This window comes from Monodelphis domestica, chromosome 3 (assembly GCF_027887165.1).
Source record: "Monodelphis domestica isolate mMonDom1 chromosome 3, mMonDom1.pri, whole genome shotgun sequence".
Classification (NCBI taxonomy): domain Eukaryota; kingdom Metazoa; phylum Chordata; class Mammalia; order Didelphimorphia; family Didelphidae; genus Monodelphis; species Monodelphis domestica.
Genome location: NC_077229.1, coordinates 49,379,277 through 49,391,722, shown reverse-complemented (window position 1 = coordinate 49,391,722; position 12,446 = coordinate 49,379,277). Strand labels below are relative to the sequence as shown.

General features: G+C 45.1%; 1 protein-coding gene across 5 annotated transcripts in view; it reads left to right on the top strand.

Annotated features, from left to right (window-relative positions):
* SCARB1 (scavenger receptor class B member 1) overlaps window positions 1-12,446 on the top strand; it is a 98,523-nt gene that overhangs the window by 50,878 nt on the left and 35,199 nt on the right. For all 5 annotated transcript variants that reach the window (XM_056821900.1, XM_007489636.3, XM_007489637.3 and 2 more), the window contains exons 2-4: window positions 3,152-3,309; window positions 7,435-7,576; window positions 10,676-10,879. In XM_056821900.1, the coding sequence (XP_056677878.1) occupies window positions 3,152-3,309; window positions 7,435-7,576; window positions 10,676-10,879 (504 nt within the window). The remainder of the gene's footprint in view (window positions 1-3,151; window positions 3,310-7,434; window positions 7,577-10,675; window positions 10,880-12,446) is intronic.

The window sequence follows — 12,446 nt, the reverse complement described above, 5'->3', positions numbered from 1 at the left end:
GAGTCAGTGCTGCGTAGCTGTTCCAAGGCAGACGAGCAGTCAGGGCTAGGCCATGGGAGCGCAGTGGCTCGGCCAGGGTCACAGCACTGGGAAGTGTCCGAGGCCAGATTTGGCCCCTTCACTTTCTTATGCTCTGTCGCCACCGAAAAGACCAACAAAACTGAGCAGACTCAGCCTGGAGGGCATGAGATGGGCAGATTGTCTCCCTGGCTGCTTGGGAGACGGGGTGCTGGTGGCGGCCAGGTAAGGCGGCTGCAGCTGCCTCGACGTGCCCGTGCCCGCGGCCTGAGCTTGCATGCCTGGCTGCACAGATGCGAAAGGATTGAATCTGACTTGTTAACTGGGCTGGAAGTGGAAACCCGCGGAGACGGCCGACCCTGGGAAAGCCGTTCCCTCGCCTCGGCCTGCTTTTGCTCCGCTCCCATTTGTTGGCAAGCGTGGCGTGATTCACGGAACCCTCCATGTGAAACTGGCCCCATCTGGGAGGCCATCGAGGCCGACCTCCTCGGGTGGTTCTCGCTTTTTGGCTCGTCCAAGGGAGAGAATTGCTTCAAAGAGAAGCAAGCACCAACATTCCTCCCACCCCCTGGGGGCCCGGGCGAGACGGCCCTCCCTACCACTTTGGTTCTTGGCAAAGTGGGCTCAGACCTACCGCAGCTCCTCCAGAGCACCCCACCCGCCACCCCCAAATCCCATTCTTGATGCTGTGCTCATGGAGCGCCCGGGGCAGCTGCCCATTAAGGAAACTGGCCCAAGGACGCTACGTGATGTACCCAGGGTCACAGGTAAACAGCAGAGGTAGAATTTGAACACAAGTCCTTGTGCCTCCATCAACATTTTTCCTACATTTTTACTCTTTAAAAAAAATGTATATTTTAGGGGGCAGCCGGGTGGCTCAGTGGGTGGAGAACCAGGCTGAGACATGTGAGGTCCTGGGGTTCAAGTCTAGTCTGACACTTCCTAGCTGAGTGACCCCCATTGCCTAGCCCTCACTGTTCTCCTACCTTGGAACCAAGACACTGTATTGATTCTAAGACAGAAAGGAAGGGTTATTTTAAAAAAGGATATTATATATGTTCCTCCATATTATATACATTCCATATATGTTCACACACACATGTACATGTGTATGTACATGGCTGTATATGCATGTGCGTGTGTATATGTATATATACATGCGTATGTAAAATAAAACATAAAAGCAGTACTTGAAGCCAAAGAGAAGGAGGAAGAGCTCTTCATCTGGATGGCAAGAACCGCTTCTGGCATGGCTCCATTTCTTTTTTTTTTTTAAACCTTTACCTTCCATCTTGGAGTCAATACTGGGTATTGGTTCCAAGGCAGAAGAGTGGTAAGGGCTACGCAATGGGGGTCAAGTGACTTGCCCAGGGTCACCCAGCTAGGAAGTGTCTGAGGCCAGATTGGAACCCAGGATCTCCCATCCTTGGCTCTCAATCCACTGAGCCACCCAGCTGCCTTCTCAATCTCTTTAAAAAAAGTTATTGATCCCTGTCTGATTTTTCTATTACCTTCATGTCCAACTTCTTCCCTCTCCCTGCTCTGCCCTGTTTCCTCAGATATCTATCTTCTACAATGGGTAGCCAGGTGGATAGAGCACCAGACCTAGAATCAGGAAGTCCTGAGTTCAAATCTAGTATTAGATTCTTCCTAGCTGAGAGGCCTTGGGAAAGTCCCTTAATCCTGATTGCCCGGCCCTTCCTTTCTATTCTTTGATACTAAGAGAGAAAGGAAGGGTTAAAAAAAAATTATTAATCACATCCAATTTTTATATTACCTTCTTTTCCAAGTTCTTCCTTCTCCCTGTTCTGCCCCCTTTCCCCAGAGATCTATCTTCTACAATGGGCAGCCAGCTGGCACAATGGATGGAGCACTGGGTCTGGAGTCAGGCAGATCTGAGTTCAAATCCAACTTCAGAAATTTCCTAGCTGTGTACCCTTGGACAAGTCACTTGAACCTTTTTGCCTGAGTTTCCTCAGCTGTTCAGTGAGCTGAAGAAGGAAATGGCAAACTTTCATGTTATCTTTGCTAAAAAGATCTCAAATGGGGTCATGAAGAGGCATATACTTCCAAGCTGTATGACCCTGGGCAAGTCACTTAACCCTGTTTGCCTCAGTTTTATCAACTATAAAATGAGCTAGAGAAGGAAATGGCAAAGTAGCTGTGTGGCTTGGGGCAAATCATGTAACACTCAGTTTCCTCATCTATCAAATGAGCTGGAGAAGAACATGGCAAACCACTCCAGTATCTTTGCCAAGAAAATTAATCCTGTTTTGCCTCAGTTTCCTCCCTTGTAAAATGAGCTGGAAAAGGAAATGGCTAACCATTCTGGCATCTTTGCCAAGAAAACCCCACAGGGGGTCGCAGAGAGTCAGGCATGACTGAAACAACTAAACAACAACATCTCCTATAACAAAGACTAAAGAGAGGGTGGAAAAGCTGTCAGGCAAAACTCCCCAGTTTATTGCTCGAAGCTGACAGCATCTGAACAATTCTGTTCCTATAATTCTCCTTCCCACTTCCCTTATAAAAAAGGGAGGGAGGGGGCAGCTGGGTAGCTCAGTGGATGGAGAGCCAGGTCTAGAGACGGAGGTCCTGGTTCAAATCTGGCTTCAGACACATCCTAGCAGGGTGACCCTGGACAAGTCACTTGACCCCCATTGTCTAGCCCTTACTGCTCTTCTGTCTCGGAGCCAATACACAGTATTTATTCTAAGATGGAAGATAAGGGTTTAATTTAAAAAAAAAAGGAGGGAGATGTGTTTTCTCCTCTCTTCTTGAGATCCTTGGTATGTCTGCTTCTACTCCTCCCATTGAACCTATAGACTAGTGACCTTGGAGGAGTCACTTAACCTCTTGGAGACTCAGTTTCCTCATCTGTAAAACGAGGTGCCCTTGTGAAGCAGACTTCCAGGAGGCTCCGTTATCCTCTCTGGCCCTGCCCACACGGTACCCAGGGAGCCGCCAGCATCTTCCAGTTTTGCCTCGGAGGTCGGAGGACAGAGATCTGGGACCCAGGCGGCTGTCCTGAAAGGAATTTGTTATGGATGGAGACAGGAATAAGAGAAGCCGAATTGAGGCTCAAAGCTTCTATTTGTTCGCTTTTATTCATCATACGTTCTTCCCTCCACAGAATGTCAGGATTAACCCCAGCAGCCTGTCCTTCGAAATGTGGAAGGAGATCCCCATTCCCTTTTACTTATCTGTTCACTTGTTCAACGTCCTCAACCCGGACGAAGTCCTCAAGGGGGAGAAGCCCAGAGTCGAAGAGCGGGGGCCTTACGTGTACAGGTACGAAGGAGAGCTGGGCCCCGTCCGGCAGGGGGATGCTCGGGACTGGCCTGGGGCAGCTGGAGAAGAGGAGCAGTGCCAGAGAGAAGGGGACCCTAAAGATCAGTGAAAGGGGGCAGCCTGGACTAGGGACAGGAGGGTCCTGGGTTCAAATGTGACCCCCGATATGTTCTAGCTGGGCGACCCTGGGCAAGTCATTTCACTCTATTTGCCTTGGTTTCCCCATCTGTAAAATGAGCTGGAGAAGGAAAGGGTAAATCACTCTGGTATCTTTGCCAAGGAAACCTCAACGAAAGTCACAAAGTCGGGCACCATTGGAAAAAAAGGACTGAACTGAACACGGGAGCAAGGTTGCGTTAACAAGCATTTTACTAAGTTCTTTACTAAATTAATTTCATTAAACCTACTACACTGTGGCAGGCTCTGGGCTAAGGTGGCGGTGCCAAAGGGAGGCAGACACGGCCCCTGCCCTCAAGGAGCTGGTAGAGTAAGTGGGGAGCAATGCAGCCTAGCAACAAGGTAACACACAGGCTGATTCAGAAGTCATCCTAGAGCCCAGACCGTTGGGGCTGGAGTAATAATAACAACAGCTAACATTTATGGAGCATCTGCCATGTGCCAGGCACTGAGCTAAGCGTCTTACAGTTATTATCTCATTGGATCTTCACCCCAGCCCTGGGAAGGGAGTTGCTATTATGATCCTCATTTTACAGATAATAATAATGATAATAATAATAGTTAACATTTATTTAGCACTTATTACGTGCCAGGCACTGAGCTAAGTGTTTTATAATTATTATCTCATTTGATCCCCCCTAACCCTTGGCAGTAGGTGCTGTTATTATTATGAGTAATGAAAATAATAACACCTAACATTTATATAATGCTTACTGCGTGCCAGGAATCGTGCTAAACATTTTACAAATATTCTCATTTGGTCCTCACAACAACCCTGGGACTAGAGGGTGTTCTTATCTCCATTTTATACCCAGAGAAACTGAGGCAGGCGGAGGTGAGGTGACTTGCTCAGGGTCATACAGCTGGTGAGGTGTCTGAGGTCATCTCTAGGTCCAGTGATCCCTGAGGAAGGACCCATGGAAGCTACCTATCCCAGCTCCTTAGTCTTGAAATGAAGAAGGGGAATGATCTGCCCAACTTCATCGTTATCCTCCTCCCACCTTGCCTGGGGCTCTTCCTGCTCTGCTATAATGACTCCTTTTATGTCCTGGAACTGCTTACAGGATGTCTCAGGGTCATTGATTTAGAGCTGGAAGGGATCCCAGAATCTGTGAGTCCTTGGCTTTAAAGATGAGGAAACTGAGGCAGGCTGAGAAATGACTTGCCCAGGGTCACATAGCTAGTGAGGCTGAATTTAAACTTGGATCTTTCTGAATCCACTGCTTAATCTCTATCTTCTGGGCCACCAGCAGCCTCTATAAATGGAAAAAGTGTTTTTTTAAAGGCAAAATGGGAAGGTTGAACTATTCTTCTAACTCTAAATTCTGATCTGAACTGGTTTGAAACCAACCAGTCCAGACCCTTCATTTTATGGATGAGGAGGAGGAGACAAAGGAGATAAAGTAACTTGTTTGAAGTTCTGCAGGTAGTAGGTGACAAAAGAAGGATTCAAAGCCAGGTCTTCTTTTTTTTTTTTTAAACCTTTACCTTCCGTCTTGAAATCGATACTATGTACTGGCTGTAAGGGCTAGGCAATGGGGGTTAAGTGACTTGCCCAGGGTCACACAGCTAGGAAGTGTCAAACCCAGGTCTTCTGACTCCAAATTTGACACTGTTTCCACCGCATTTTTTTTCCTTCTATTTTACTAGGGGCCAAGTGGAACAGAAAAACGTATAGAAAAACTTATTAATGCTTTGGTACCAATGCTTGGTCTCAAAGGCCAGTGAAATCAGGGGCAGAAGCAATTGCCTGAGACTTTTTCAACATGAGGCAGGAATTGCCACTCTATAAGCTAAGGAGGGGACTGAGGATGCTTTAAGGGAGTCAGTTACTTTGATGGAATAGAGTGACGATTTAGGAATAACATGTTGCACATGGTAGGCATTAACTGGACAATTTACTGAAATGACCAATGTAACAATTAAAATGAATCTACATTAATTTAAGATATTATATTTTGTAAGATTAATTAATTATCACTAGAAGTAACAAAATAAAACCACATGCCCATGGCTAATCTACCTGTTCAAACAGCTCGCTCCACCAAAGTGTTGACCCAGGAATCAAAGAGAGGTAGCCACGGAAGACCTCCTTATTTATTCTCTTGTCTACATTAGCATGTAACATGTGACAGGAAGTCAGTGGCTCTTGAGAATTGTAGTTTTTTTTTTTTAAACCCTTACCTTCTGTCTTGGAGTCAACACTATGCATTGGCTCCAAGGCAGAAGAGTGGTAAGGGCTAGGCAATGGGGGTCAAGTGACTTGCCTAGGGTCACACAGCTGGGAAGTAGAATCATAGTTTTTAGGGTAACAGATGTCTAATTATGCACCAAGAAGGTCGAGGGAGCCTGAGGGTTCGCTAGCAGGTGCATGGCTAATTCAGGGTAGGAGTATTCAATAACTTTATAATCAATAAATCAGCATTTATTTTTTTTTAAACCCTTATCTTCCATCTTGGAATCAATATAGTGAATTGGTTCCAAGGCAGAATAGTGGTAAAGGCTAGGCAATAGGGGTTAAGTGACTTGCCCAGGGTCCCACAGCTAGGAAGTGTCTGAGGCCAGATTTGAACCTAGGACCTCCTGTCTCTAGGCCTGATTCTCCATCCACTGAGCCACCCAGCTGCCCCCTAAATCAGTATTTATTAAGTGCCTTACTATATGCCAGGCACTGAACTAAATACCTACGATATAAAAAGAAGCAAAAGACAGTCTCTGCCCTCAAGGAGCTTGTTTATAATAGACAATATACAAACAACTATAGGAAATATTTAAAAATAACAGGAAATAATTAAAAGAGAGAAAATGCTAGAATTAAGAGCGAAGGGAGGGGGGAGATAGTTTGGCTCTTATTTTATAATAATTTATAATTATTTAATATATACAATTTACAATAACAATAATTTATATATTATAAAACATGTTGAAAACTATTATTACATGTAATTGGGAAAAGAAAATATCTTTGAATCAAGAAAAACGAAAGCTTAGACACTGAAGAACTGGTACTGTCCTGCATTGATCAATAGACTTCCTTGCCAGGAACTCTACATACTAAGGGATTTATAACTTGACATCCTTTTTCCCCTTTTCCTTCCTCTTCCCCACCCAGGGTACCATGGATAGATTTCAGGCATTTGTCAACTTTATTGCATTTTTATTTCCACTAATATTTAGTTTTTTTTTGTTATGCTATATATTTTATTTTGTGCATTTAAACATGAATCTGAGATAGGAAGTGTCTGAGGTGTTTTTGAACCCAGGACCACCCCAATTCAGGCCTGGCATGGTATCCACTGTACTACTTAGCTGCCCTTGTCTTTTTTTTTTTCTGAAGTAGTAGTGTTGAAAGTTTTTCATGGAAGGCTTCCTGGAAGAGGCAGACTTTGAGCCATTAACTACCCTAAGTAGAGAGATTGAGTCGAGTGATTATGCCCATGCCAGGGAATTAGTTGGCCCTGGACAGGACCCAGGGAATGTTAGCCCTTCTCAGTTACATGGGGAATTTTGCCAAGGACATCTGATACCGTAAATCTCTATACAAAAAATTTAGGAATGTGTTTGGACAGGACTGGCCTGGACACTGCAGGCTAAATTCTGGGTTTTTGTTAAAGCAGGAGAGATGGGAATGACTCGGGGAGGTGAGCTGCGGTTAGAGCAAATGAGAATGGAATTCAGCGTCAAAAGTATTTTATCTATGAAGCTTGCCAAAGCCTGGGAATGTATGGAGCAAAGAGAGACAGACAGTCTCTGCTCTCAAGGACCTCATAATTTAATGGAGGGAGACCTTTAAAGCAGAGAGTTTAATCAGGAGACTCCTGTGGGTCGTGTCTGGCCCTGCTCTAGCCTGACCTAGAAGACTTGACTGGACAGCAAATGGGAGAGAAGGATGTGGTGAGATGCTGACAGATGGGGCGCTTACCGAGTCCCCTTCGTTTGTCTCCACAGAGAATACAGACAGAAACAAAACATCACTTTCCATGACAATGACACGGTGTCCTTCTTGGAGTACCGGACCTTTGAATTCCAGCCTCACATGTCCCATGGCTCAGAAACGGATTACATTGTGATGCCAAACGTTTTGGTCTTGGTGAGTCTTGCCTCTCCTGCCCTACTGCCACAGAGAGCTAGATGATACAGGAGGTTAGGAGCGACCCGAGTTCAAATCTCACTTCCCAGGTACCTGCTAGCCTTTTCTCAATCAAATGATCCTTCTTGACTTCTCTGAAACCTTTGACACTGTTGAATATTCTCTTCTCTTGGATATTCTCTTCTCACCTGGTTCTCCTCCTTACCTGTCTGACCACTTCTCAGTCTCCTTTGCTGGATATTTATCCAGGCACCACTCTCTAAGTGTGTTCCTCCATGGATTCCATGATCATCTCTTCTTGTTCTCGTTCTTGTTCTTCTCCTCCTTCTTTCTCTTCTTCCTTTCCTTTTTCTTCTCCTCCTTTTTTCTCCTCCCCTTCTTCTCCTTCCTCCTTTCTTCTTCTTCTTCTCCTCTTCCTCCTCCTCCTTCTCCTTCCTCCTTCTTCTTTTTCCCTTAAACCCTTACCTTCCCCCTTAGAATCACTACTGTGTATTGGTCCCAAGGCAGAAGAGTGGTAAGGGCTAGGCAATAGAGGTTAAGTGACTTCTCCAGGGTCACACAGCTAAGAAGTGCTTGAGGCCAGATTTGAACCCAGGACCTTCTGCCTCTAGGCCTGGCTCTCAATCCACTGAGCCACCCTGCTTCCCTCTAGACTTTCATTTCTAACACGGATCGAATCCAGTTAGAAGTTGGACATTTCTAGCTGGATGTCCTATTGACGTCTTGGACTCAAATACCACAAACTGAACTCATTAACTTTCTCCCCAGTACTAAGTTCTTTGTTAGTGTCAAAGGTATCACCAGCATCCTCTGAGCCATCCAAGGTCGCAGGTACCATCTTTGAATTCTTGCTCTCTCATCCCCCAGCTCTGGGCAGTTGCCAAGGCTTCTCTTCTTTTTTACCTTGGTAACATCTTCTCTCCTCTGGTAGTGTGATGCAGGCTCTCACACCCCACAGCTGGACTATTGCGGTAGTTAGTAATTGGTTTCCCCCTTACCTCCAGCGTCTCCTCGCTCCATCTGGTCCATTCTTCACACATCGATCTAATTGATCTTAGCTCCTGCCCCCTCCCCAGCTTGGTAAACTCTAGTCTCAAGTTCAAAATTTCCGGTTAGGCTTTTAAACCCCGTCATAATCTTGTCCTTCTACCTTTCCAGCCTTCTTACACCTTATTCCTCTTGTATTTTTTTTAACTCTCACCTTCCACCTTAGATTCACTACTGTGTATTGGCTCCAAGGCAGAAGAGAGGTATGGACTAGACAATGGCGGTTAAGTGACTTGCCCAGGGTCACCCAGCTGGGAAGTGTCTGAGGCCAGATTTGAACCCAGGACCTCCTGTCTCTAGGCCTGACTCTTAATCCACTGAGCTACTCAGCTGCCCCCTTACTCCTGATATCTTGAGGAAACGGCTTCATTCTCTGGTGGGCCAGGAAGTGGGAAGTCAGGTCAGAATGCAAAGGCTGTGGGGAAGCGTTCTTCTATTTCAACTTGAAATTCTCAAAGGAACTGGAACTGGGAAGAAAAGGCCAGAGCAAGCATCAGTGTCATTGTCGTTTGTGTTACCAAGGGTAATGGTGCTCTGCATTTGTGTGACCCTTTTCACTCTTTCGAAGGGTGTCTGCATCTCTTCATCTTATTTCACCTTCATGACATCCCTTAGGGAGTATGATCTCACCATCACCCAAGTAATTAGGTAGTAGAGAGGGAGGGTGAGTCAGGTACTGTGCCCATTTGACAGATGGGAAGACCAAGATAAAGGGGTTTAGCCAGGGTTGTGCTGGTAAATGTTTTGGATAATTGGCTTCCTCACACCAACATTCTGCACCCTCCCTACCCCCAAACCTTACCTTCTGCCTTAGAATCAGTAATGTGTATTGGTTCTAAGTAAAAGTTAGGCAGCTGACTTGTCCAGAGTCCCACAACTAGGCAGTACATGCGGCCAGATTTTCTTTTTTCAATAACTTTAGCTTCCATCTTAGAATCAATATTGGTTCCAAGGCAGAAGAGTGGAAAGGGCTATGCAATGGGGGTCAAGCTAGGAAATGTCTGAGGCCATATTTGAACCAGTTCCTCCCATCTCCAGACCTGGCTCTCTATCTACTGAGCCACCGCTGTGCCAATATAGTGAATTCTTAACATGGTTCCACCCCTTTCTTAAGTGAAGAGAATTGATCCCCATTTCTCAGGTCTGAATTCTTACACTGGAAATTTGACAATGTAAGTTAGCTCCAGCATACTCCTAGCTTTAGCCTTTCCTTCCCTTTCCTCTCCTCCCTCCCCCTCCCCTTCCTCCTTCCCCTTTCCATTTCTTACTCCTATTCCTCTTTCTTCCCCTTCTCCTCCTCCTCCTTCTCCATCATCAAGATGGCAATCAAACAGCACAAATCTGACTAGGTCACTCCTCTGCTCAAGAATCTCCAATAGCTTTCTATTTTCTGCAGGCTCAAAAACAGCACTTCTCCTCTGCTTAGCGTTTAAGACCCTTCTGCACCTGACTGCTGCTCTCCTTTAGGTGCTTATTAGACATTTGTCCTCGTCGTCCTGCCTTTGCCCCTGCCTGTACCCTTTGCCTGGGCTTCCCTCTTTCCTTAACTCCCCCCTTAGTACTCATAGCTTGCTTTAAAGCATTCAGGTGGAAACTCTGGCAGGGATGCTGCTCTTCATTAAGTCGAGCTTGTCGCTTCGACTTGAAGCCTTGGCTCAGATGCTGCCTCTTCCTGATCTTTCTCACACTTCCGCCCTTTGCCCATTATTTAATCTATAACTTATTTATTTGCAGACAGGTGTATGTGTTGTCTCGTTGGCTAGACAGCGAGTTCCCCGAGGGCTGGAAGGGCTTCATTTTTGCCCCCAGTGCCGGGTCCATTCTAAAGTGTTTGTGGAGGGGCAGCCAGGCGGTTCAGTGGCTAGAGAGCGGCCTAGCTCTTCTGCCTTAGAACTGATACTTAGCATATATTCCAAGACAGAAAGTGAGGCTTTAAAGAAATCAAATCAAATCAAAGTGTCAGAGGCAGAACTGGGGAGGGGATGGGCGGTAGCGAGGGATCTCAACCCAGGCTGTCCCACTGACTTTGGGGCCCGACTCACTCTGCTCTAGGGGTCCTCGGTGATGATGGAGCACAAACCCATGTCTATGAAGTTGCTCATGAGCCTGTCATTCAGCATGTTCGGCCAGCGCGCCTTCCTGAACCGCACGGTGGGGGAGATCATGTGGGGTTATTCGGATCCCCTCATTGATCTGCTGAATAAATACTTCCCTGGCCTGATGCCATTCAAGGATAAGTTTGGCTTATTTGCACAGGTGAGTCAAAATGTGTCAGAATATATACACACGCGAATCCCGATTACTGGCCTTTGAAAGCAAATAGCCCAGTCCTGATTAAATGTTGTTATTTTTGTGTTTGGGGCCACACCCGTTAAATAGAATGGCTTTTGCTTTCTTACCACTTTCTTGCCCTCCTTAAGCTGTTGTTCAGGTGGGATTCTATGTGACCCCTTTGGGGCTTTCTTGACAAAGATCCTGGAGCGGTTTGCTATGTCCTTCTCCAGCTCATTTGACAGATAAGGAAACTGAGGCAAATTGGGGTAGTGACTTGCCCAGGGTCACACAGCTAGTAAATGTCTGAGACTAGCTTTGAACTCAGGAAGATGAGTTTTCCCGACTCCAGGCACAGCATTCTATCCACTGTGCTACCTTCCTGCCTCATGATGTTGGTTTTCTTGCTATTTCAGCCCAGGAATTATTCCTTTATAAAAACGATTAAAAAAAAATCAGAAAAACCAGTTGACCCAGCAATGGTCTTGAGAGCTGATAGAACGTTCTCTATTCATAGTCCTGCCCCGAAACCTCCCTGATGGAAAGAGGAAGACTCATTTCCTCATCTCTTGGCTTAGGCTAATGTGGCTATTAGGTTTTTTCCTTCTTGGCTTCATTTTCTTATTCAATATCGATTGTTATAAATCTTCCTGAGGCCAAGAACTTGGAAGCAGTGTGTTCCCAGATAGCTTTGTACTGACCCATCCTTGGTTTCTTGTTCCTTCCTCTGCTCTCCCCTCTTAAACCAAGGAACTGCATTTTAAAATGAATTTATTTTCAATAAACGAAAATGAGATTTTCTTTCTCACATATAACAAAAAAGAAAAAAGAAAATACTCTTGTAGGGAACGTCCAGAGTCAAACAGGACAAATTCTGCCATTGACTGAATCCAAAATGTGTATTATTCTGTGTCTTGAGTCCATTACCTCCCCTTCAGGAGGGCCATGGGCATGATTCAGTGCAAAGAGCTGCAAATCCTGCCTCTGTCACTGCTTGTATGACTGGGAACATTCCTTCCTTGGGCCTCAGTTTCTCCATTTGTAAGACCAAGATCTTGGGTGAAATGATCTTCAAAGTCTCCTCCAACTCCAAGTCTGTGACCACACTTTTGTTTTTCCTTATTTTCAGGGCTCTGTTATTTTATTGATGTTTTAGTTTATATTATATATTTTCTAATATTTCTTATAATGTATAATTATATTTATTATATTCTATAATATTAATTACATGCCAAATTGTATATTTATTATAATTTCTATTATTCATTATGCTATATTTTTATATTGTTCAACATCCTATAGAAAGTTAGCAGCAGAAGAATTGGGGTTATACTTTCCTGACTCAGCAATCTAGGGCTCTTTTTGCTATTCTGAGCCCTTTGTTGTGTTGAGATTAAAATTGTCTCAAGGGACTTATTTTGGGGTAAGAATATACTTTTTTTAAAAACCCTTACCTTCTGTCTGAAAATCCAGACTGTGTATTGGTTCCAAGGCAGAAGAGCAGTAAGGGATTAAGTGACTTGACCAGGGTCACACAACTAGGAAGAGTCTG